The 26,727-nt window shown below is 36.5% G+C and overlaps 2 protein-coding genes across 2 annotated transcripts; both read right to left on the bottom strand.

The window, feature by feature from the left end:
• Window positions 1-3,563: 3,563 nt before the first annotated feature.
• LOC116180663 (uncharacterized protein K02A2.6-like) lies at window positions 3,564-4,346 on the bottom strand. The gene has a single exon (XM_031500767.1). It carries the CDS (start codon window positions 4,344-4,346, stop codon window positions 3,564-3,566), a length of 783 nt encoding a protein of 260 aa, XP_031356627.1.
• A 1,261-nt stretch (window positions 4,347-5,607) lies between these two features.
• LOC116180661 lies at window positions 5,608-6,929 on the bottom strand. Its single transcript, XM_031500766.1, has 3 exons — window positions 5,937-6,929; window positions 5,720-5,882; window positions 5,608-5,652 (listed from the first exon to the last, which is right to left on the bottom strand). The coding sequence occupies exons 1-3, from the start codon at window positions 6,881-6,883 to the stop codon at window positions 5,608-5,610; spliced, it is 1,155 nt and encodes a 384-aa protein (XP_031356626.1). The 5' UTR covers window positions 6,884-6,929.
• Window positions 6,930-26,727: the final 19,798 nt, after the last annotated feature.

Below are 26,727 nucleotides of genomic sequence, written 5' to 3'. Positions count from 1 at the left end.
GCGGGATCCCGGTATTTACCTGATCCAGCAAGACTTTAAATAAATTGGCAACTAAGCAATTCTGTGCGGTTAACTTCTGCATTAAAATAAGTCGCTAATTATCACAATATTTAACAAAAAAGTACCTTCGGCCTAACTTAGAACTCAAAAAAACCTCACCTGTAAAGCACAAAAAGTTTAACTTCTAAAGTGCCTCAAAAATCATAGTAAATTTTTAACGAAAAAAGTTTAACAATTATATAAAGAATAAATTCTCCGTTATGCGTTTCAAAGTAAACACAGTCGTCCACTTGGTCGACAAATTCCTCAGTCCCGCAAATCCCGCAGGATCCCGCTCCATTTATGTGCGGGATTAATCCCGCAAAAATGCTGCGTGATCCCGGTACCCGGTATTGCATTCCCTAGTAGGTATCATTCCAAAGAACGTATTAGTCGAGGGGCATATTTTACGGCGAAACCTGTAATGGGAAAAACCGTTGTCATTTTCCACGTAATTGAAATTCAAGCACCCACGACAATAAACTTAATAACGGACTGAAATCGCCAAAAGACGTAGGAATTTTTTTCAATTTACGTAAGGATTAAAGCGACTCTTTGGAGAGAGTTTGTTTCCCAATACATATCACCTGAGCGATCCATGTGGACGTAAAAGTAAGGAGGAAATGTATACTGTATTTGTGCATTGTATTGTAAGAGTTATTTTTGCCATCAGATTGTATTAAGTTAAAGAGCGTGTGGTATAGGTGATAAGAGAAATTATTTGTGGGAAAAATTGAACTAGGACGGTCCATTAACCTGCGAAGAGACGATTTTGACGCTTTGTAACTGAAAAAATAGTACTTTAAGCAGCGCCATGTGGTAATTTAGAAATTATTGAATAACGGGAAAGTTGTTATCAATAATTAAAAAGTACAAATGTAAGTGACGATGAACTACCACTAATTTAAAGTGCGGGGGTAATAATACCGTTAATTAAATCGTATGGGAGGGCCGTACATCGCAAATACAAAAATTATACTAAGTGCATCAATAGCTAAGGACTGAATTTCACCATAAATCAGAAAATTCCATTTACTAATGGTTGTCCAAAGAAGCAGCGTTCTGTTTCTTTACTGATGCGCATTGTTTCTTTTGATTACTATTCGTTTTAAGTGCTCGCGTTTGCTTATAAGAGTGCTTCGTTTTCCGAGATATGGGGTGTTAACATTTTTCTTCTTTTTCGTATGGGACGCCGCTTTTATGCAAAATGATTAACATAATGTTCCTAATTGCATGTCAACAAATGCGCAATAACTACATACCTCTTAAGAGAAATAAGTGTCCGCCTTTATGGATTTCAATAAGGGAAAAATCGCATGCTACGCCACTGGAATTATTTTAGCGGGAAATGTACTAGCGCTCGCGGGTGGGTGTACATGCTTTGCATTCCTCCAACGAGAATAGGAAGGTGGGGAAGTTTTGGCTGAGACAGCAAAACGTGGATAGTTTTTGGTAGCATGTGTTTGATTCGCAACTATAGGTAAATGTATCCGTTATTTTTTCCTTTGGAGTTATTGAATTGCTTGCTTGTCGATTTATTAGGGTGTTTGCTTTTATAAATTTGAATTTGTTAGACCTTATGAAACATTGCGCAAGATTCATAAAATAATTTCACACTTTTACGGGTAGGTAGTTTTGTTATAGATAGATATAGAGATTTTGATATAAATAGGCACATACGTAAATTTCTCTCATTTACGTACAACTTTAAAGCGAATGTCGATTTATCTACGTTTTAAAAATACGAATAGGCGATACGTGTCCGAAATATCTGGTTTACCAAATACTTAAACCTACTGAACCAAGTTGTTTGGCCCACATACCCTACCAACTTTCAGCTCCATCCCAACAAAGGCCGGAAAAAAACTACTCGTCAATGCAAATTACGTTGCAACCGTTTTGATGAATTTCCATTTAGTTTAGCTGACATTAGCACTTTCATTAGCTAATGTTGGCATATTTTCATTACAGGGTGGAATTTTCCATAGCTGTAGGTGGCTTTCATTTGAGTTTAGTACAGAGTGTTTAGATAATTTGTGTACACAGTGAAATGATTCTAAGATCTCTCAAGCCGGCACCGAAGATATTGACTTACCCTATACTTACCGTTGGAAACTCTGGGAAAAAACTATGAGCGGGCCCATCTCCATTTCAAGCTGAAGCTATGGACGTTTCGCGGCACTTTTGAATTTGGATAGCAATCTTGCCGATATGGATGGCACAAATGAACTCCTACGTTGTGTAGTCGGTTCTTGTACGTGTTGGGACGTGAGACCGGAAGGGAATTAAATAAAAGACAGAATTTTTGTGCGTAAGAAATGACAAAAACAAATAAATATATTACGCACACAAGGATAAATCACGCAAACCTTCTACGGGACAAAACCCGGCATCGCCCACACATGTACATGAAATAAATCACCTACAACAACAAAATGCAAGATAAAATATACATAAATAAAAACATCTCAAATTGTATGATAAAAATCAGGTAATCGAATCAATTTCAATTAAACAAATTCGCAAAAACAAGACATCATAAATGCAGTGGAAGACATGATAAATCAATTCAGTACAAAAACACATCAAAATACATATGCGATCAATTGAGATAAAATAACTCGTAAAATGATAAATTGCACGTACATAAGAAAGATCAAAATGGCTCTACTTCAGCCTCAGTTAACATCATTAATTTAACGCGAAAAGTACATGGAGAATGCCAATAGCAGGTATTAATGTGAAAGTCGAGCACTCAAGACATATTTTAAATAGAGCAAATGTTAATTCGAGGAGCCCAACTCATATTGAGAGACACAGAAATGCAGCCTGCATGTGACGAGCAGATAACAGATACAGCGAACGGTTGAACTGTATTAGGTACGTACTCCACGGCGAAAATTATCTGTCAATCTACATAAACATTCTAATTCTAGTAGTCGCTTACGTCACATCTCCTCTTCCCGGGTTTCCCTTTTCATCACAATCACAAGTTTAGTCTTTGTGGTGCTTTGATAGCGCGTCTAGAGGAAATTGTTGATGTAGGGTTATCCGAAGAAGAAAGTGGTCTCAACATAGTTTTATTTCGACGATATAATCCTTCCTTTGTAGCTACGGTATAGGATCTCGGAGCTACGTTCTCTACAATTGTTCCCTCTTCTTGCCTATCAGGGATGAATACTGAGGAACCAATCTCAAGAGGGACTTCTTCTTTCGATCGATGACGTTGGTCGAAGTATTCTGCCTGTTCACTACGATAGCACTTGTCCCACTCACGAAATTGTTTATGGTTCACGTTTTTTGGAATAAGTTCTTTGGTCAGGAGAGGAATCCGAGTGCGCAACTTCCTTCCCATCAGGAGTTCTGCTGGGCTGTATCCAGAAAGCCCGGGAGTGGCCCTATATTCTAGCAAGGCGAGAGTGGGATCCTTATTCTTGCAAAGAATCTTCTTGAGAGTTTGGACTGATCGCTCCGCTTCTCCATTCGACTGATGATATAAGGGGCTGCTCGTCACAATCTTGAAATCATAATTTTTTGCAAATGTTTTCCATTCTTCGCTTGTAAATTGCGATCCAGAGTCGGAGACTACGACTTCTGGAATCCCAAAGCGGGCAAAACAACTCTTCATTTTTTTTATTAGTTCTGTCACAGACATTGATAATATCCAAATACCTCGAATAGTAGTCCACCACAGCCAGATAAGTACATTTTTGGAATTCGAAATAATCTACAGCTATTTTTTGCCATGGGTACAAAGGAGTAGGGGAAGGGATCATCTTCTCGGTATATTGGCGTCTATGCTTGGCGCAAATGTTACAATTTTCTACCACATTACTTAATTCTTCAGTGATACCTGGCCAAAAAACAGATTGTTTAGCCCTCAGGAGTGTACGGTTTATCCCGAAATGACCGTCATGCAGTTTTTCCTTTATTTCTTCACGTAGCTCTGCTGGTATAATCATTCTTTCATTGTAGCAGACTAGACCATCAATAATTGTGATACCATTACGGAATGCGAACCATCGCTTCATCAACTCCTGTACATTCTTTTTGTGATCTGGCCAACCGTTCTCAACATACTCGACTAACAGTTGACATTCACGATTCTGACTTTGGGCGTTTTTAATTTCCTCGAGTCTGGATGGAGTTGTTGGGAATCCCGAAGAAACCACCTTGATATGAGCTTCGACTTTTGCAGTGAAATCATCCTCCGAATCAGGAAGAGGTGCTCGGCTCAAAGTATCTGCTGTAAACATTTCTTTTCCTGGAATGTGCTCAATGGTGTAATCGAATTTCATTAGCCTCATTTTAAATCGTTGAATTCGTATAGGTATGCTATCCAGGTCTTTACTGCCTAATAATGGAACAAGGGGTTTATGGTCGGTTAGAATTGTGAACTTCTTCCCCATTAGAAATTTACAGAATTTTTCCGCTGCCCAAGCGATTGCAAGAGCTTCTTTTTCTATTTGGGCATACCTTTTTTCGGCCGATTGAAGTGATCTAGATGCGCACATTACAATTCGCAGTTTATCATGTTCATTCTGTAGTAAAATTGCGCCCAGTCCGTAAGCTGATGCATCAGCCATAACAGTTGCTTTTGCTGTTACATCATACCGTGTCAAACAAATTGATTTCTTAACTAATTCAATTATTTCTGAAAGAATTTTCTGATGATCTTGGGTCCAACAAAACTTTCTATTTTTCTTTCACGAAAAGCCTCCGTTTTCCCTGCAAGGTTTGGAACGAACTTGTTGAGTTGATTTAGCATGCCATTCAGACGACGAATTCCTGATATGTCTTTTGGAGTAGGTAAATCCTCTAAGGCTCGCACACGATCAGGATCAACCCTTATTCCGTGAGAATCAATTATATTACCCAGAAATTTCACTGATGTTTGTGAAAAAGAGCATTTTTCTTTGTTTAAAACTACATTAGCATCTTTCAGTCTATTCAAAACTTGAGTTAATCGATAATCATGTTCTTCTGGCGTCTTCCCATGAATAAGTAGGTCATCCATATGACATAAGACTCCCTCTAGTCCCTCCAATAGTTTAGATATTTGAGCAGAAAAAAATTCTGGGGCTGATGTGATTCCAAAAGGTAGACGTTTAAAGAAAAATCTTCCAAATGGTGTAATAAATGTTGTTAATTTAGCAGTATCAGGTGACATTTTTATCTGTCAAAACCCAGATTGCGCATCCAATTTTGAAAATATTCTAGAGCTTCCAATCTGGCCCAAGGTTTCTTCAACATCTGGTAATATGATTTTTGGGCGTTTCACATTCTTATTCAAATCTGTATAGTCTACACATAGTCGTAAACTATCGTTTTGCTTAATGACTGGGACAATAGGTGCACACCAATCAGTAGGCTCTTCGATTTTTTCTATTACTCCCATCTTTAACATTCTTTGCAACTCTGCTGCTACTTTAGGACGGAGAGGAATTGAAATATTACGAGGGGCCCTAACTGAATATGGTTTAGCATCATCAATTAGTTCAATTTTGTATTCTCCTGGAATGTTACCTAATCCCATAAAAAGCTGGGGATACTCTTGTACAACTTTATCTAAGGCGATTGATTGAACATTGCCTGATTCATACGATTTTCGAACTGTGATTAGGTTAAGAGATTTTATGGCTGTAATTCCGAGCAAAGGTTCACTTAAACCAGGAATTACATATATTTTTTCTTTCACTTTCTGACCATTAAATTCTAAATCTGCCGTAAACATGTCATCCACCACCATGATATTTTGGTCGGCATTTTTTAGAGTTTTGTCTGACTTGAAAAGATTTGGAATTTGCTTTAGAATATTAGATGGTATGGCTGTAACTTCTGCCCTAGAGTCAAGTTTAGCTTTAACCTTTTGATTATTAATAAAAATGTCAACGTACCAAGCATTGGAAACTCCACCAATGGTATTCAACGCTCCAAGGTACGTTGCGTCATCCTCTTGCTCGCTGACTGAAATTTGCGAGGATTCGCGCAATTCCCCAATTTTCTTTGTGAATTTACCCACAATGGTATTTGATTTGCACATTTTTTTAAAATGGCCAACTTTTCCACACTTACAGGTATAGTCCTTAGCTGGACAAGAATTTCGTGGGTGTCTAGGACCCCCACAATTCCAGCACCCACCTTCCATAATATCAGTTGTGGACTCCTTTAGTGGAAATTTGCTAGACGAACTGGAATGGATACGATCAACTTCTGATGAAGGTTTTGATTGAATCTCCTCCAGTTCATAAGTTTGTTTTTTTATGGATTCTCTCTGTTTTGCCTTTTGTATAGCTTTCTCCAAAGTTAGGTCAGCATCCTCTTGTAGTTGTGAGGATAAAGTCTTATCTAAAATACCGACAACTATACGGTCACGAACAAGTTCATCTCTAAGATCCCGGAAAGCACAACGTTCGGCCATCAAGCTGATATCAGTGAGAAACTGTTCAAAGATCTCCCCTTTTTTCTGGTTTCGAGAATTAAATTTAGCACGCTCATAAAGTATATTCCGCTTCCCTATAAAAGCTTCGTCAAATGCGGCCTTTACAGTTTTATAGGAGTTAAGTTTTTCTTCAGGAAGTTGGGAGCGAGTCAATATATCTTCAGCATTCTCCCCCATACAATAAATTAAAGAAGTCACTTGTTTTTCTTCTGGTTCCTGATCAAGCCCCGACGCCATCCGGTATCTTTCGAATCTTTTAAACCATTTTTCCCATTTTTCTGGGCACTGGAAGTCAAATTGAGCCGGTGGTTGAAACGTGATGTGTCGACGGCCGACCGATGAATTATCTTGCAATTCACCAAATGATTCATCAATATTCTTCTTATTTTTCTTACGACTCATGCTGCCACCATGTAGAATAATGAACGTAGATATTAAATAAAAGCGTATTAAGAGTTAAATATGTAATGTGTGAAATACATACGTTAATCAAAATTATCTGTCAATCTACATAAACATTCTAATTCTAGTAGTCGCTTACGTCACAGTTATTGGTTTCGGTAGTTTAAGTAGGTATTGTTATCAATGTTACTGTATATATTTTTTTATTTTTGATTTATTTTAACTCTATTGTACTTTTGCAGGTTGAAAAATGTTGTTTTTGCTCTGAAATTGGAAATTTTATGTTTTTCTGTTGAGCAAACAAGAGATTATTATTATTATGGTAAAAAAAGCAGTTTGTAATGCTTAACGAGAAGTTTATTTTGCGTAATAAAAGTCAAGGTGTTGCCCGTTTGAACAACTTCATGACTTCTGTTTAAGAAATAAAAGTTTACTCATTATACCTAACCATAAATCGCAGCTATACAAGCGATCTTTTTCATATAATATTGCGAAGTATTATAATGAGTTACCTGGTTCGTTTAAAACCTTAGCCTCTAATCATTTTAAGCTACATATACGCCATTTCTTAATTAGCAGACAGTAATTTATCATTTTGGGATGAAGTGGTAGAACAGTCGCCTAGTTTTGGCAAGACTGAACTTCGTCCCTTTGGACACTCCTTTTCTTCTTTTTTTTAAATTGTTTTCTTGTTTTGTTATTATATTATTGAGGAGGAAGTATGTCCAATAAATGGCTTATTATATTATTATTATTATTATAATTTATAAATTGTTAATGTGTGTTATATTTGTTTCGATGGTGTACAAAAGTGGTAAAATTTCCTGAAGCTCTAAGTGCTAAGTGCGTTGGAATATCGCACGGCCATTTTTACGACCAGATGAAAGGATTATTGTTTGACAAACTGCAATTTTAGGACTTCCTTTGTTTATTTTAGTCGACCACCTGCGTGTGGGGTTAATGTAACGGACTTGTGCCGCCCTCGATTTCAGGTATTTCATGTTTTTTTTTTTATTATTAATTGATTTCATTGGAATTTACGGAACTTGGTTGCGACTACTGAGTCTCTTAAATTATTAAGTCATTATTAGGATTTTTTTTGGAAATGTACGAGGAGAGATCTTAAAAATTCTGTTTTTTAAATTTATTTCAATGAGTCAGGAGGAGATAAAATGCCCCGAAGGAGATAAAATGCCCCGATGTTGTCGTACGGGTTAAAAACTATTGTAATATGAAATTGTAAAATGAAAAACTGTAAAAAAAGTGAAAGCCGAAATAGCTCATTTTCCTTAACATTTATTCGAGCTACACACAAATTGACAAAGCTGGAAATAAGAGAGGCCCTCAGGGCCTGTTTACGACTACCGCGCAGCGCGAGCGATCGTTAGACAATTAATTAAAGAAATTTTAATTACTTACAGTTTTCAATAATCCAGTATCTATTTGTTAACTAAAATTTGTCGGTGAACAAAAAACTGCCATTTTCAAAAACTTCACATCGCTCTTTACACTTAATCCTGATAACAAATACTTAATTTTTTTAATTTGGTGATTAAATTTGGGGCTTCTCGGGTGGTAGACCGAAAAATCTTAGTTTAGCGAATATTTGGAGAACTTAGGTCACACTATGCAATGAACGGCTTGATTGTCACACACACGCACACACCCTCACACCCTAACTATTAGTTTTCCGGATGCGGATAAAGGGCTTAAAACTTCTCACGAACTCGATTAGATCATTTGATGACGTCGTACATGAAACCAACTAACTTTCTTCAATAAACAAATGTCATTATTAAAAGTACAGGGTTTAAAACGTCCACTAATACTGTCGGACCATCACCCAAAAATCACCTCGTTTTTGTTATTTTCTAATTTAAGAAAGCAGCCAATCAAAGCAAATCTTGATTAAGGCCAGCACACGTGCAGTTTTCTTATCTGCAATAACACGTGCTTATCTTGAAACTAATTGGCATTATCGAAATTTACACGTTTGATTTATTTAACCTGAGACGGTCATTCATAAATGGAGCGTTGTATCAGGGTCAACAGTGTAACTCCAACTTAATTAAATGCTAACAAAAAAATACAAATTGCCGAACTTTGTTTTTTACGGTACATCCGTAATAAATAAAATATCAAAATTGTGACCTTCGACAAACTAGACCGACTCCAATTGTCAATAGAGTATACAACTTTACAAGCCACTGTTAAAATCATCGCCATGTAAAAATCAAAGTTTAACAGCCGCTTGTGTAAATACGGCCAATCGGTACGCGTTCGTCGCAATCTGATTACGGAAAATTGATCACAGTTGGGAATTCAACGGTAATGCCATTAGCGGATACTTTTGCGATACTATTGAATTCCAAATGTCGCGTGTTTTATAAATTAAGTGCGCCCCACAAAGGATTCGGCTCAATTCAATTGGAAAACCGGCAACCCGAAACATATAGACTGTAACGGCTCACATTATCTACGTATGCATTACATGGATTAATGGCGCACTTACGATATGAGCTATATTTTAATGGTGCAATAAAGGTGGATCGTAAACTTATAATGGCGCGTGTTACGTTCAATGCAATGGCCGGCTTATGGCGGTCGTCAACTTTTAGGAATCGCCCTTAATATAATTAACAAACGTCGAATGTCATAGCCAAATAAACATTATTTTCGATTGAAACAGAAGTTCGCTACTGTGACGCATCAGTTAAGTAAACTGGCCTGATGTAGTCAAAATAACTGAACTTAAAAGATACTGTTGCGTGTACAAATGATTGAGGTACTTTTTATGGACTGTATGAATGTAATTGCTTGCTATGCTTTTTGTATAAGTGGGATGTTGAAAGAATATCGACACCTTTTATTAACATGTTTTTTGCTTAAAAATACGAATAAAGTAAATTGATTTACTTGTTGTTTCGCAGTATGTTCAGTAAACAAACGAATGCGGTAATCAATGGTGGCTGGTGTTGGTTGTTTTTTTTTGTGGAAGCGATAACGAAGATTGCAGTTTAATTTAACGACAAAGGAGATGATACAGCTTTTGATCCTATCGGCAAAAGTTTTCACAGCGTTGTACAGTACAGTACATGAGTTCGACGAAAATGTCATGCTGCTTTTTAACAGACACGCTCATTATTAATTGTGGTAAGACGACATCTTCGATTGTTGTTCGACGAATGCGCATATTCAAGCTTAATTCCAATTTATGCGGTTCGTGCGCCGCACTGAACAAGTAGGAATATATACAGAGACAGGCGAAAGAGTTATATACAGGATAATTTCTTTGTTTCTAAATTCGCATACGTATGCGCCTCTTTTTGAGAACGTGTAAGGTGGAAAACACCTCCCACTCTTCGTGGTATTCTAATGAAAGTTCTCATCGAAGGAAATTGGTTTTCATCAACTATAATTTTCCTCCGAGAGGATGGTTGGAGAGGGGTCATGGTATACTAATTAAAGATCTACCATATACCAACCACAGCTTCCTCTTCGACTCATGGTCATTTCTTGTGTCGGAAAAGAGTGTTCGCATGGCAAAATGAATCGGAACGAGACTCTTGGAAAGGTTAATAGTGTAGCAGGGGCGAATCTGCACCAGATCAAGGTGGCTCTTCACTTTGCGGTGACCTTGGAAAGTAGGTCAAGGTGAGACTCAAGTGATTCATTCAACGACTTCATCTTTGTGTTGTCATATTTCACTTTCAAGGTTACCAAAGGTCAATAACCTCATTTTTTGTGATGCGACAATTTACTCCCATGGTCATTAAAAGTGAATGAGTCCATTTTTATAATGTCATATTTTATTGTCAAGATCATCAAAGTTCAATTACGTTATTTTTGTCATATATTATTTTATTTTCAAGGTCAATGGTCACATGTTTTGTGGCGACATATTTCATTTTTAAGGTATCCACGTTCAATGACCTCTTTGACGTATTGTATTCTATTTACAAGGTAATCAGAGGTCAATGACCCCATTTATGTTGTTGTCCTAATTCATTTACAAAGTCAACGGAGGTCTCTTTTTTGTGGTATCATATTTCACTTTTAAAAGCGATCCCTGTTCAATGACCCCATATTTGTGTTGTCGTGGTTCATTTTCAAGGTCAACAAGCTCTTTTTTGTGGTGTCAAATTTCAATTTCAAAGTTATCAAAGTTCAGTTGCCTCCATTTTTGCTGATATTCCCCTGTGACGTTGGTCATTAGTCTTCTTCGATTCGACTATGGACCTTTCGTTTCACATTTACTCGAAATGTCACATTTTTTAACGCTTTTTTTAATTTAAAAGAATGTCCAGCCCTCCGTCCGTCTCTGCCCACTTTTGCTGGTTTGTTCTACTTTTAGGGGATCTTGGCATTTCTTGAAACTTGAAGTTGTGCCAGACGGTCCATGAATTATTTATCGAGCAATTTGTCTCAAATTTTGCATAGCAGCTCCTAGTGGTACCAAGTAAAGCTTTTGAAAACGGGTAGGGGGAAAGCACCTCTCGATGGTATTCTAATGAAAGGTATCGTAGAAGGAAATTGCATAAGCATCTTTTTTCGTGTGGACACTTATCTTCTAAATGACCCTCCCTCACGCAATTGAAGCATTTGTTTCTTGTGTTTCTCTCTACACACATCTTCGTTTTTTTTAGTTTAGCAGGGACGAACTTGGACCATTTCAAAGTCGCGCGCCACCTTGCGGTGACCTTGGACAGTAAAGTGAAGAGTACCACGTGACTGTAACATTGGAAAGTAACTGAGGTGAAACTCAAGTGCATTGATTTCCAAAGTCACCAGAGGTCATTTTGCCGAAGTACCCTTATTTTTTACTGCCAAGGTCAAGGTCATTTTTGTAATATCATTTTATTTTGAAGGTCATCAAAATTCAATGACCTCATCTTTGTCATACCTTATTTCATTTTCAAGGACGATGAACCGATTTTTTTGTGGCGTCATATTTAATTTTTAAGGTTGTCCATTTCTTTGCGTTGTCATATTCTATTTTCAAGGTCATCAGAGGTCAATGACTCCTATTTTGTGGCGTTATTTTCAAGAAGATCAAAGTACAATGACCTCCATTTTTTGCAGTGTCATATCTCACTATAAGATCATCAGATGTCAACGACCCTGTGTTTTCTGGTGTCATGTTTCAATATCAATGACTCCATTTTTGCGGTGTAATTTTTTTTTGAAACTACTTCGGAAACTACTTTTGTCTCTAAAGAGGGTAAACTATTTTTACACGTACGTCAAATGTGACATTTCGCTGATCATATTCAAACAGCGAAGTATCGTTTCGTTGCTAGAAGAGAAGCGGAAAAGAGGCAGAGAAATTTTACTTCTCTGCCTCTTTGCCGTTTCTCTGTTTCTTTTGTGTTCTATATCTGTGTTTACTATTCGTGCCTAAAGGCGTAAAACTTCCGACTTGTGTCAGCGAAAACTCACTTCTATTTTTTGCTTCAATTTCATATCCGAGAATATATTTCCTTATTATTAAAATCTTAAAAGGTCAAGGGTTTATCTTTTATGATAATTAACAGGGGAAACATTGGACTAGAAGCTGCTACTTCCCTTGCCTAGGAAAACAAACCCTTAATTTGCAATTCATTGGACGACGAAGGGTACTTATTAGATCGCTCTATAAAATGAACGCTGTTTTCTAAAAATATTTGTGCCGGAAATTACTTTATTTTAAATTCGTGCAAAATTATCTTCGTTTCGAGAGAACGTAAAATCATCCCACTCGCTCACTAATTAGAGTGGGGTGGGCGCCCAGAAATACCTCGTGCGATTTTTTTATACAACAGAGAGAAAAACGGCAAACAATGACGGTTGAACAACAATACGAGAAATAAAGAAGGGAACAAGACACGGGAATAACGTCATTAAGGCAATTACGAAACAAAAACAAATTTTCATCGTATTACAAATATAGAACGACAAAAAAAGGATGTGTAACAATGGAGATAGGATGAAAAGTAATATTCGATTTGAAGGGTCGGGTTTTTTTTTGCCCACGGGTTACTGAAACTTTCGAAGCCATGGCAACCGCTCGCGTACCTACAGAGTCGAGAGAGGATGATAGTCAACGAGACTCTCGACTGCACTTGGGTATGCACTAGAGAAATACCGTACGTGAAAAGTGTCAAATTACCGCATCACGTGAAGTAACAAACCGTCTAATGAACATCTTCAGGATGTTTCACTTGAATACATACAGAGAGTGTGTTTTGTACGCGGTTTCCTTAACTGGAAAATGAATTTTCATTTTTTTTACTCGGAGTTTCTCAAGAGCGCGTGTAATTAACTAAATTTTCATTAAACTTGCTGCTGTTTTATACTCATTAGTGACGATTGCACTCAGTAGAACACGGTAGTTAAACTTACAATAATTGCAATAAATTCATAGCATGTGGAGATAATGCAGTGGCAGATTAAGCTCGATACCTTTCACCAGTCGGGTGGTGTAGCATTAGACGCTGGGCCGTACTACAACGCACAATAAAATGACAAAATAAAAAGAATCTCATACATCTGGAAATATGTGGAAAGATGTGATGTAGAAGGTTAGATTTTGCAGTAAACTTAGTACAGTTTTGGTAAAAAATAGGAAACAGGGTTCAGATTTGAAGCTATGAACTACCAGAGCCTGGGCAGTATTCGATTTTGTAAATACTTTTTAGTATTCAAATCCTTCTTTTTTTGCAATAAATCGACTACACCAAAATTTCTCGGGAAAACACTTTTTCTTTATAATTTTGGTGCGTAGAATCCAAAACAATTCATACTTTTTCGATTAGACTTCTCAATCAAAAGTTATGGACTAGAAACCAATTTCGAAAGAAAATTCAAAGGGCTGTAACTTTTGATCTAGCACCCCAATCTTGGAACTGTTTGAAATTATGCATTCTACAGGCCACATTCTATAAGAAAATTTTTTTTCCGAGTCGATCTGAGACAATTTTTTCTTCGAGCCTCAAAAGAAGGCAGTGTATAACCTTCCTTTTTTACCAAAAATCGACTACACCAAAATTTCTCGGGAAAACACTTTTTCTTATCAATTTTGGTGCGTAGAATCCAAAACAATTCGTACTTTTTCGATTAGACTTCGCAATCAAAAGTTATGGACTAGAAACCAATTTCGAAAGAAAATTCAAAGGGTTGTAACTTTTGATCTAGCAGCTCAATCTTGGAACTGTTTGAAATTATGGATTCTACAGGCCACATTCTATAAGAAATTTTTTTTTCCGGGTCGATCTGAGACAATTTTTTTTTCGGGCCTCAAAAAAAGGCAGTGTATAACCTTCCTTTTTACCAAAAATCGACTGCACCAAAATTTCTCGGGAAAACACTTTTTCTTATTAATTTTGGTGCGTAGAATCCAAAACAATTCGTACTTTCTCGATCAGACTTCTCAATCAAAAGTTATAGACTAGAAACCAATTTCGAAACAAAATTCAAAGGGCTGTAATTTTTGAACTAGTAGCCCAATCTTGGATATGTTTGAAATTATGGATTCTACAGGCCATATTCTATAAGAATATTTTTTTCCGGGTCGATCTGAGAATTTTTTTTTCGGGCCTCGAAAAAAGGCAGTGTATACCTTTTTTACCAAAAATCGGCTGCACCAAAATTTCTCGGGAAAACACATTTTCTTATTAATTTTGGTGCGTAGAATCCAAAACAATTCGTACTTTTTCGATCAGACTTCTCAATCAAAAGTTATAGACTAGAAACCAATTCGAAAGAAAATTCAAAGGGCTGTAACTTTTGAACTAGTAGCCCAATCTTGGAACTGTTTGAAATTATGGATTCTACAGGCCACATTCTATAAGAAATTTTTTTCCGGGTCGATCTGAGACAAGTTTTTTTGCAGGGCTCAAAAAAAGGCAGTGTATAACCTTCCTTTTTTACCAAAAATGGACTACACCAAAATTTCTCGGGAAAACACTTTTTCTTATTAATTTTGGTGCGTAGAATCCAAAACAATTCGTACTTTTTCGATTAGACTTCTCAATCAGAGGTTATGGACTAGAAACCAATTTCGAAAGAAAATTCAAAGGGCTGTAACTTTTGATCTAGTAGCCCAATCTTAGAACTGTTTGAAATTATGGATTCTACAGGCCACATTCTATAAGAAAATTTTTTTCCGGATCGATCTGAGACAATTTCTTTTTCGGGCCCCAAAAAAAGGCAGTACTTTTAAGTTATATAGATAGTATGACTTATTTTCCGCTATAGCGTAAATCTGTCACTTTTTATATTAATTGCTTGAACTCACTAACTGTGTGGAAACGGATGGGGTGCTACACTTCTCCAAAGTTAGGTGTCGCTAATGTTTAAACGCTGCATTGTTCTCTATATTAATTGCTTATTAAATTACTAGTCTAGAATTCATTTTTTTTAATTTATCCTTTTTTGACATTTTAGTGTATGTCAAAAATGACGTTTTCAGCGTAAGTAGTAATTTCCCATTTTTAATAGGAGAGGAGGTACCGTTACAGTACACTGTGTTGATATTTTGATTATAGATGAAGAGAGAGTGTTAAAAAACTAACGTTACTACTTGAATAGAAAAAATCGATAAAACGTAGGGGTTCCAATTAATTTCACACTTGCAATTTAGTAAGCAATTAATTTTTAGTGACTTAGTCTTAGCACCGTAGCATACGCAATGTGTACTAAAACTTTTGCACACCACAAAAGGTTTTAAGCTGTCAACTAATCGAACAGTAGGAAAAACATGAACTCCTTCCGCAGGGAAAAACGTTTCCGGGGCGTCGAACAATGTACAGATGCCTTTAACTAAATTCAACAAGCACACAATCGTTCCGTGAATGGCATTCATTGGCGTTATTCGATGTCATTCGAATAAACAACACACGCGATGCCATGTATTCGATCTCTCGAGAGCCCCATAACGTTTGGATATCATTATTGAAACAGGACGGTGCACGTGTATCAAGGGAGCCTCTTCAATTACAATCGAACCGTATACCGTGTCGAAAACCTCAAGTACCTAAACGAATTTAATTTAAAAAGAAATCAAGATTCTTATACGTTTCCAGGCCCCCCCATTTGTTTATGCCCGTCTACGTCGGGGCGGGTTATTAAATTAGAGTCTCTCATAATTTTATGGGGTCTTCAGAAACAGCGACACCTGCCGCACTTGGGCGTACAAATGGTACTCTGCCGAGAAACAATTATGTAAGTGCCTAATTTGTTATGCGACTACGGAAGTGTTTTATTAAGTTAGGTTTCGAGACGTAAATGAAAGGAAGGAGAACGAAAGAAAAGGAGGTTAATTAACGCGAGCACTTTATTAGATGCACCATTGGATCCTTTGTAAAGTAATACGAGCGAAGGGCAAAAGGTATCCCGTAGGATATTAATGATTGACGTATTTCTGGATTAGTGAAAAGAATATTGCAGCGGAGCAACCACATTTTGGAACATGGCGAAAGTATCTTTTAAGCCATACGTTCCATGTTAATAGAATTAACCAATTTAATACATATTGCGGACGTAGATATTGCAAGTAGTGAGCCGATTTTTGACTCGTATTTTCAGGGTGCGAATTCTCCAGAGAGTATATCCCAAAGGCGAAATTTTTTATGAACAGACACATTTAATTTTCGATGGGAGCGGGAGGAGGGAGCTAATATTCCAACAAGAACAATTCTTTCTGAATGTGGATATTGCGTATCGGGCACCCATGATCATTTTCCAGATTCCAGATTCGCTAGATCCTTCCGACACTTGGCTGGCAAAGCTTCAAGTTGTCCCACAATTTTAGCTATGGGTATCTTGATTTTTACAACTTTCCGTCCCAGGGCAAATATGAGCTACACCTGGATGCTCAGTACCCCACCTATTGCGAGGGCAACATTTCCATTGGAAAAATCGGCCATCCTGTAACGAGAAAGGAGGTATTTTCTACAATTTTGTGGTTCAAGTACAAAGTTTCGGAGGTTTATGCAAGAATTTGAATACATCTGATGTAGTACCGTTTGGAATAATCTACAATCACAGTTTCTACTGATCACTCCACAAAACAACCTCTTGTATGCAACTTTTGTGAGAGCACGACATCATTTATTTCGCTGTCTTGGTCGTAGACGGCGACAATGATCAAATAAAGTCGCTCTTGTTTACGGCGAACCCGCAAGACGCCCAAAATAATTGCGGTCAAAGTGCGAGCGCATTTCAAATGCAAAGCTACAAATTCCCAAGTCAACAAGGAATTACAATGGATGTCCCGCGATAAAAAATGGCAAACTGCGTCTTCAATTAAACAAATAGGGCCAACTTTAGCGTAAATAAAAATACACGCTCTACAACCGTCGTGAAACTAGCAGCAATAATCCCCTTTTTCTTGTTTTCTCCAGTATTTAAGGAAACACCACTTCCAATAGAAGACCATCACACCAAAATCTCTTCCTCTAAAAAATTTTCAAATAAGTCGCCAATCACAATCACAACAGATAAATGCCAGCCGCGACGGAACACGCCCAACGTCCTCACGCGCGATATTTCAAAACACTTGCGTCCTCGTTATCAGCACCAGAATCTGATTTCGCCTAATAAAAAATTCTTATCGCAACGGCCAGATGTGTCTACTTCTAGCACCATATCTAAACAATTTACAAAAGCGATAAAATGAAAACGAAAAACTACGAAACTAACAAATTTATTTGAGGAAGAACATACACTGAGATACAAATTCAAACACGATAAATCAATTTTGTGTTTAATTGTAAATAACCCCTCCACATTTATTTAATAAAAATAGAGGTAATCTCACATACAGAGTGTCCTATCATTATATTTGGTGATTAGGCCGAAATAATATATAGATGGCGTTCTCTACATATCAATATTTTATGCGATTCTTCTATATTAACTCAGTCAGTCAAAAAAACCAAGTTCTGCTTAGATCGAAAGTGAATGTAATCAGTGAAGTTTCTAACTGAGTGGAAAAAAAAGATTTAAATGAATTTGTCATAATCATCTTCAAAGGGAGGAAATCAATGGCCACTAAATTTACAACACAGCTTCAATATCGCCACATCTTTAAATTTAACATTGAATTCCATTTTGAATCTCACTTAATATTTTAAATTTTCAAGAGATTCGTATTTAATTGCAACCACAAAACATATTGTCGTAAATTTGAGAATATATAATTTCCCGGCGTACAGTAAAATGAATCATAAATTACTTAGAAATTACATTTCAAACATTTTAATGGTGTATATGCTTTATGAATGTCTGAGAATTGGAATAGTACTTATAGGTCGATTCCTTTAAGAATATAAAAATTAATTTAATAAAACTCAACAACATTACATCCGACCACTAACCTAAATAATGCAAAAATTCAAAACACTTTATAGTAACTGGTGTGAATGAAATCTCTTTCAGATTACAATTGATTCTCTTCCTTTAAGATAATATATAACGCTGTTTATAATAAATTTTGCTCAATTAAGTACGCTTTATGGCGTGACTAATTGCACAAAGAAATCCCGTACACCCGGTCTCTCTTGGCGCATCTCGGAAATTCACACCGTTTATTGAAAAATACACGCCTTTTACTTCTAGATCTAATTTTGTGTAAATATAAATTCGAAAAATTACTTTGATATTCCTGTTTTGTTAATATAAAACGCATGATGGTGTTCCAGACCTAACTTTGTTTCTGTTCGCTATAAAGCGGTACATGTGTAAATCTTACTGTGCTTACCCAAATGTTGTCATCGTTTAATAAGATTTCAGGTATTGTTCTACTCCAGGATCTTGATACTTCTCAGAATCGGCTTTAAAACTTATTTGAATCCTTCTGGTTATTTACAGTGTTCAAACTCCAAAATCTCTCATTTCACTGAATCCTCTGGATTTTTAAGATTCATAGTCAAATATTCTTTAATTTCTAAGATCTTTACATGGTCTCTTATGTTGATTATTTGATTTTAGAAATTGTTTAATTGTTATAAGGTATGAGGTTATTCGAATACTTTAATTCTGAAAATCAAAACTTGGCGCCCTAGTTTGAGCTGATTTGATTTCATCTATTAAATACAAATTTAAAATGCAATCATTGAGCATATTGACACAATAAAGATCCACTTTCTTTGTTTTTTTTTTTGTGTTTACGAGTACTGAAGATGTAAACCCCATATCGTGGCCACGCCACATTTTTCTCGCTACTTTCAATAAAATAGAATGCAATTTCTTAAAGAGAACCGCTCGTTATTTTGAATTCAAATGAAAAGAATTACTATAATAACGTTTTGTGGAATTGATGGTTTCCCTATTGTACTGCATCTCTCAAAAATGATACTTCTTTAAAACTGGATGCTATTAGAACGGAAATTGGATCTTTGGAAGGCATACTGCTGTCTTAATTCTGAATTTTTTGTATACCTCTCATTGTGCCATTGATTGGGCAATGAACTTTCTATTTATATCGTCTGCTATACTACTAGCACACCAATGGACCAAACAATTTTCATGTTTCCCTGATTTTCTATTAGATTATTGTAATGGGGTCGTAGGAATACACAGAAACGTGTGAAAATGATTGGTTTTGTGCTCTGGTACTTTCCAAATCAGGATCACAGAAAAGCAAGAGGGTTGTATTAGGAACGCACCAGAATGACGAAAGATTTGTTAACAGGGCTATAGAACCTCGAGGAGATATACAGTTTATTGGTGTTATGTTCTCCTGATACACATTTTTCTTTCAATTCGTGTATAAAGAGGAAATTATACTTGATACAAAATTCTCTGGCTGTAAAGGGATCACTTAAGGGCAGATCGATGAAGTGACAGGAGATGCAGGAGATTGAATTGATGATTTAATCCGACCTCATTATGCATTACATCTTAAGAGCTTTTACTTACCATATCGCCCCCTTGATCTGGAAGGGAGGGGGTCAATTTCAGATGGTATTGCACAAAATGGCGAGGTTTCCGGCGTCGTGCCTGGCAAGCCGGTGGGAAACTACAACGAAGACAAGCACTTTTCTGTGCAAATTGCCAACATGGAAGTGTAAAAAGCCCTAATGGATGACACAATAATTAATTTAAACGAGCTACGGTTAACTTGACCGTAATTCCTCCCAAATCCAAATCAAATCCCACAGAAAATAATGACAATCCGTCGTTATCCGACGATTTATGTTATTAATTTTAATTCCTTCGCGAGGAATGCGTGGCCGATAAATTTGGCGATGTGGCCCAACGGACGGTGTGTTCGATATTAAACAATTAATTCTCCTCTTAAAAATTCGATCAATTATTTAATCTAACAGCTCGCCGCGGTCACGTTTCAAATATTTAGGGGGAAAATGTATTTTTTTTTGCGGTTGCGGTTAATGTACATATATGAATAATTTCGCCACTAATGGTATTAAAATGGTATGTCGTAAAAAGGCGAAGGGAAGCGTCGATTTTCCAGTTGAATGTGGGAAACGTGACCGTAGCCGCGTTTTTTACATATCACCTTCGTTAATCCGAAGCGCGTTTGGGTGGTTTCTTAATGTTTGCTACGTTTGATAAGGGTTGCGCGTCCGGGGAAAAAAAAAGGAAAAGTGCGCAATTAAGATTGAAATTATTTAAAAGGCACCCTCGTCTTGTGGAATAAATCATAAAGCTGCTGCAGAGGTAAATTTGTCTTGGAGTGCAATAATTTCTGTCGATCAATACCGTATTGTTTAGGCGTCTTTTGTTGTTTGCGAGTAAAGCTAAACATAATATATTATTTCCAAGCGAGCAAACAGTGCCTAGGTTAGAATTCAGCCTTATTGTATTAGTTGTTGGTGGTAGAAAGGGATTTCACCGGTGTCGCTATGACAGCGAGCTTATCTGCCCTTTAGAAGACGTCTTCCTCTGGTGAGCCGTTATCGCAAGCGGCGCACTTTGAAAGACACTGCTCATTAATCTTGCTAAACCATGCAAAACTTATCGAGAAAGCAGAATACACTGGCTACATGATATATCGGTATTGAAACTTATAATAGGCCTTGGGGAATCGCTACTTTTACGCCGAGGAAACTTCGTAAACCTCCTCCCGTTGCCCGCCCAATTGTTGCAACTTACACAAAAGGCTGAAAAACGCCTTTCGAATATTTTAGCGAAGTTTTTTGATTAGCTGCTCGCTCGATGGAAATGTATATTTCCACTCTAATTAAACGCCATGTTTAAATTTCAAACTTTACTTTCTATACTAACAATTCATAAAGGTTGTACCATTATTGCTCACTTTGGTGCATTCGTTTTTCATTCACCAACGCGTCAAGCTTACCAATCCAGTGTTATGCGAATATTAAATATTGCTAATTGAAACTATTTAGCCTCCCGTCCCCCGGCCGTTATTGATTAGCCACTGTCCGCGAAAATTAGGAAGCCCTCTACTCTGTCAACGAAACGGCCGACATTTATTGATTTATCTAAATTTTAATACTTATTTTTATGCAGACAACGTCATGTAGATGATCTTTCGATCTGAAAATATTGACGAGACATGCTGTGTGTGACAATATTTCAATTTAGTAATTGTAAATCGTTAAATACGGGAATCAACGAAAACACGAGGCTGGTTCGCGACGGTTGGAAAGCGTGTACGTTTCCTTTCGCTATTTTTATTCGGGTAGTTTGCCCGAATTGATTGGTTGAAGATGTAGTTTGTCATTACTATAATAATATTGTGCAGAAAAAACTTATCCAATAATGTTGTGTGAGGAAGATCAACTCTTTGAGGAGAACTGTTAGCGACCCTAAAGAGCACATAGGCCCCTAATACCGTTGTAAAACCCTTAAAGCGTTTTCAAGGTTCGAATTTCAAACGTTTTTAAAGACTAAGACTTCTAAAAGCTTAGCCCTTAAGGACATTCATAAGTTCATCAACACTAAAGGCTTGGTAATCACGTTTAGAAACCTCTGGATGACAGCCGAGACTGAGACCTTTATAGACTGTTACTTAAACTTCTTAAGCGCCTTTCGTGCCCTTAAAAACAAAGGCAACTTACTTACTTAGACCATTAAAGGTTTTTTGAGCACTGTAAAGCATTTAGAAAGATTTAAAGATAATTCGAGGCCCTTAAGAGCTCTTCAAGGTCAAATAAAAGTCTTGCAAACGTATTTAAAGCCTTCCGAGTTCCATTACATATCAAATCGCTTCAAACGCTTTTAAAATTAAGATCGTTTAAAGTCTCCAAAATCAAATTAAAATTTTGAAACATTTTGAAAAGATTTTGAAAAGATTTTGAAGAGATTTTGAAGAGATTTTAATGAGATTTTGAAGAGATTTGGAAAAAATCGTGAACAGATTTTCAGGGCCTTTAATAACTTAAAGTGTCTATTGTCGATCCCAAGCTCCTTAGGGTTTCTAGCAGCTTTTGATGGAACTCTACAGCCTTGAATTTTCCCCAGCGCATTACAAATTGTTTAAATTGTTAAAAACGGGCTCAGAGTTTTTTAGATCTGAGCTTCTGAAAGGTCATATGACCCCTTAAGAGTTTTTTAGTACCCTAAATTTTCCCAAGGCTTAAAGATCCTTAAACCTAAAAAAAACTAATGAAAACCATTAAACGCTCTTAAAGGCTAAAGAAACCCATAAATCCTTAAAAACCCTTAAAAATCATTAATACCCTTTAAAAGTCCTTTGGACAAGTATAAAATTACCCTGTAAAAATGTTAAAAAGCTCGTGGAGACGCTTCTAGATTCAAGGGCAAATAATAGTCTCGCAAACGTATTTAAATCCGTCCAAGTTCCATTACATACCAAATCCCTTTAAAAGCCTTAAAAGTGTATTATGACCGCTTAAAGGCCCCAAAATCAAATTAAACTCTCTCAAATTGTTTAGAAATACACTCCGGAAATCCTTTGAGGAACCAAAGAATTTTGTACAGGCCGTTGCAGCCTTTAGAAGCCCGACTCACAAAAGATCTCAAAACCTTTTAACAATAATTCTATACCATGAATTTTAAAATCTTTTCAAGGTCACAGAGAGCTTGAAGGCCTCCACTTTTAAAGGATTAAGGCAAAGGCCAAAGGTCTACAAAAAAAATTATTTAAAATCCACAGAGTATAGACCCCAGTTTTTTTAAGAGTCCTGAGGAGTCCTCTACAGAATTTGAGCATTTAATTGACTCTTTTTTAAGGGTCATAGAAAGTGTGTTTGACAGATTTCTCTTGGGCTATTCAACGTATTTGATGTTCCTAAGAAACATCAAATGAGTGTGTAACTTTCAAGAGTAGCTAACAGTCTCCAACGGTTTCAGAGAGCATCAAAGGGCATCCAAAGATAATCCAGAATCTTTTATAGAGATTATTAGCTCCATCCTTTAAAAACACTTGAGAGTTTCTGTCAATGTTTTAAGGGCGTTCAAGGGCCTTAAATTGTCTATAAAAATCTTGTGAAAATTTTGAAGAGATTTTGAAGAGGTTTTTAAGAGGTTTTGAAGACATTCTGAAACGATTTTGCAAAGATTTTGAAGAGATTTGGAAAAAAACTTTGAAGAGATTATGAAGTGGTTTGAAGAGATTTTGAAGAGATTTTGAAGAGACTTTGAAGAGATTTTGAAGACATTATGAAGATATTTTGAAGAGATTATCAAAAATGTATCACGATTACAATACTTTCCTTTATACATACTTTGTATGTAGTCGGAAAGTAAAAATGATTATGACAAAACGTGAAACGTTTTTCAAGAGGAAATGATTTTTATTGAAGAAGTGAGCTGGAAGTAACCGATAAGGAAGAATGTAAGACAAGAATTAACTAACATCATTACCTATTTACCTTAGTTCTTGGTTTTGATCGAGGGATCAGGGATTATGTGATCATTAGATGTCGGTAAAATTGACTTTTCATTTAATATGTATCATGAAATTTTCCCCTTCCTTTTTTAATCTTGAAATTTAAAGTGAACGGATTGAGTATACTGATAACATAAAAATCGATCCAAATCCCGATTTTTCTTACATTTTTCCTATTTTAAGCTTTTTAAGGTTACAAGTACTGAAAGATATACCGTGGCTACGTTTCTACTTTCACTACTCTAACTTATCCCTATTTATTGTAACGCCATAAAATGAACCGATAGTTATGTCACTGCAAATCAAAAGAATTACGTTACCTTAATTATATAGTTTCCTGGAATCGATACGTTCCCTATGGTACAAGTCAATAGTGCTTTTCTTGAAGGGATAGACAACATAGAATGAAACCTGGAAACGCGGAAGGAATACTGCTGAAGTTTTCTGGATTTCTGGATGAACCGTCTGCTTTTATTGTCTGCTTCCAACCAACATAACGCTTTAGAAAAGATTTTGAAGAGATTTTGAAGAGATTCTGAAGAACTGAGGAAGCGTTTTGAAAAGACTTTGAACAGATTTGGAAATATTTTGGAAACATTTTCAAGATATTCAGAAGAAATGTTGAAGGGATTATGAAAAACTTTGAACAGGTTTGGAAAGGGTTTTTAAAACGTTGTATATAGATTTTGAAGAGAGTGTGAAGAGATATGGAAGAGATTTTGAAAACATTTTGAAGAGATTTGAAGAGATTCTGAAGAAATTGAGGAGGCGTTTTGGAAAGACTTTGAACAGATTTGGAAAGACTGAAGAAATTTTCAAGATATTCAGAAGAAATGTTGAAAGGATTATGAAAAACTTTGAACAGGTTTGGAAAGGGTTTTGAAAAGGTGGTATATAGATTTTGAAGAGATTTTGAAGAAATTTTGAAGAGATTTTGAAGAGACTTTAAAAAGATGTTAAAAAGATTTGGAAGAAATTGTGAAAAGATTTTCAGCGCCTTAAAAACCGTAATAACTTTAAGTGTCTATTGTCGGACTGTACAGCCTCGAAGTTTCCCCAGCGCTTTACAAAGTGTTTAAAAACGTAAGGTTTTTTTTTAGATCTGAGCCTCTGAAAGGTTATATGACCCCTTAAAAGTTTTTTAATACTCTAAATTACCCTTAGACTTGAAGAGCGTTAAACAGTAAACTAAAAAAACCAATGAAAATCCTCGAACTCAAAGACTAAAGAAATCCATAGATTCTTAAAAACCCTCAAAGGTTTTAAAAATCATTAATATCATTTAAAACTCCTTATGAGAAGTATAAAAGTGGTTACAAGGGCAGCTGTGAAAGACCAATAAGGATTTTAATAGCTATAATCAGAGCCACCAGCATGTGTATCCGTGGTACCCGCCACAAATGGAAGCGTACATATGCCTATGAAAATGGAGCCACCCTCCCCAATATCCCATAATAATCCACATTTATATTTACATTTATTTTTTTAAGTTATTTTGATATTGTCCCATTTATGGCTGTCATTTTTCAATTTAAGTTATTTTTATAAACCAATTCTATGTTTTTAATGGCTAAAACACTGCAAAAATGGTAAAAAGCTCGTGGAGACGCTGCTGGATCCTTAAAATTCATTAATGATTAAAAGGGTCAGCTCTTAAACAACCTCGAGGAATCTTAAAGACTAAAAGTCTTGCAGTGGTTCTACTGCATTTATAAAGCTCTGTAGGCTACTCGAGATTCTGCCCTCTATTTCACCTTCAAGTTTGATCTTCAGTGACATTGGAATCGCTGCGTCTACTTCTGACCTTCAGTGACCTTGTAAATTAGTTCACGAAAGATTTACATTTACGGTATCCAGTGACGTTCAGTTCAGGAACGAATCCCCGAACCCACGTCAATGACCTTCAGTAACAATGAGTTCATGGACGAACCCCAGCTATTGACCTTCAGTGATATTGCTTTGTTCAGGGAAGAATACACTTCCACATTCGACCTCCAGTGACATTGGGTTTTGGTTTTGACAACTATCAAATGACGTTCAGTGAAATTCACCTGGTGCATGCGCAGTAGTTCAGATGACTCATGAAAATGACCTTCACTTGGTGCACAGAGGTCAAATGAGGTCAAACTGTGGTGAAGAGCTCTTACAGATCTTATATTTTCACCCATTAATCAAACTTAAAGGTCCTTAAGGGTCCGTCTTTCAAGTTTTAGATTCTCAATTCTAAATCACTTTTAAAAGGTTGTAAACGCCATAGGCCTCGTAATGGAGGCTGCTCGAGGCTTTCTTGGTTTTGATTTTCAGACGTTTTGAAAAGTAGGCCTCCTAATAAGCAATTTAGAAAACTCGCGGGTCATTATTCGAGACTATAGTAGACACATAATAGCTTCTAATTCAAAGTGCTTCAATGGAGAGCAACTAAAAGCAATGCCTTCAAAGAATATGACACTGTAATCGTCCCTACTTGAAGTATCTTCGAGATCAACAGACAACCCTTTTCTTTGCTAAAACTTCCTCAGCTCAGATTATATTTCCCCTTGATGCGTTTTTACGAATTTGCTTAATACCCCATCGGATTTACGCCATGATGCCTTATTTCGCTACGGTTATTTCGAAGAATATTGATTTAAACTTTACAATGTGCAAATCGAATGAGTTAGAAATTATGCTCCGCATTCAATTCCATTGACTTAGAAATACACGCATGGACGAACGCACCAGAGATACCGTAGATGTTAGGAGGCAACAGATCGTATACATTTCCTATTTTAACGTGATACATAAACAGCGTATTGATCGCGATGAGTTCCATTTAACGGTTTCGAATCTATTAGCTTAGGATCAAGTAGCTATTAGGGCATTACAGAGAACAATAGCAAATTCAAGAGGTATGCCACATTCTATTATACTTGGGGACGCCCCTAACAGTTTCGACGTTAAAATGCCGGAAGGTAGTGACGGATGTGGTCGCTTCATTGCCACATACGTTACCCCTATTGACTTTTCTTTTCAATCTGCGTACGTG

This window comes from Photinus pyralis, unplaced genomic scaffold, assembly GCF_008802855.1.
Source record: "Photinus pyralis isolate 1611_PpyrPB1 unplaced genomic scaffold, Ppyr1.3 Ppyr1.4_LG9, whole genome shotgun sequence".
Lineage (NCBI taxonomy): Eukaryota > Metazoa > Arthropoda > Insecta > Coleoptera > Lampyridae > Photinus > Photinus pyralis.
This window is presented reverse-complemented; position numbering and strand designations above follow the sequence as displayed.

Bases quoted from the DNA above. Each gene is read 5' to 3' on its own strand.
- LOC116180663 (XM_031500767.1), bottom strand. From the start codon at position 4,346: ATGAGGCTAATGAAATTCGATTACACCATTGAGCACATTCCAGGAAAA.
- LOC116180661 (XM_031500766.1), bottom strand. From the start codon at position 6,883: ATGAGTCGTAAGAAAAATAAGAAGAATATTGATGAATCATTTGGTGAA. The intron at 5,883-5,936 runs GTACGTTGACAT...ACTTGACTCTAG, and splicing joins GGTGGAGTTTCCAATGCTTG to GGCAGAAGTTACAGCCATAC. The intron at 5,653-5,719 runs GTAATTCCTGGT...ACCTAATCACAG, and splicing joins AAGTGAAAGAAAAAATATAT to TTCGAAAATCGTATGAATCA.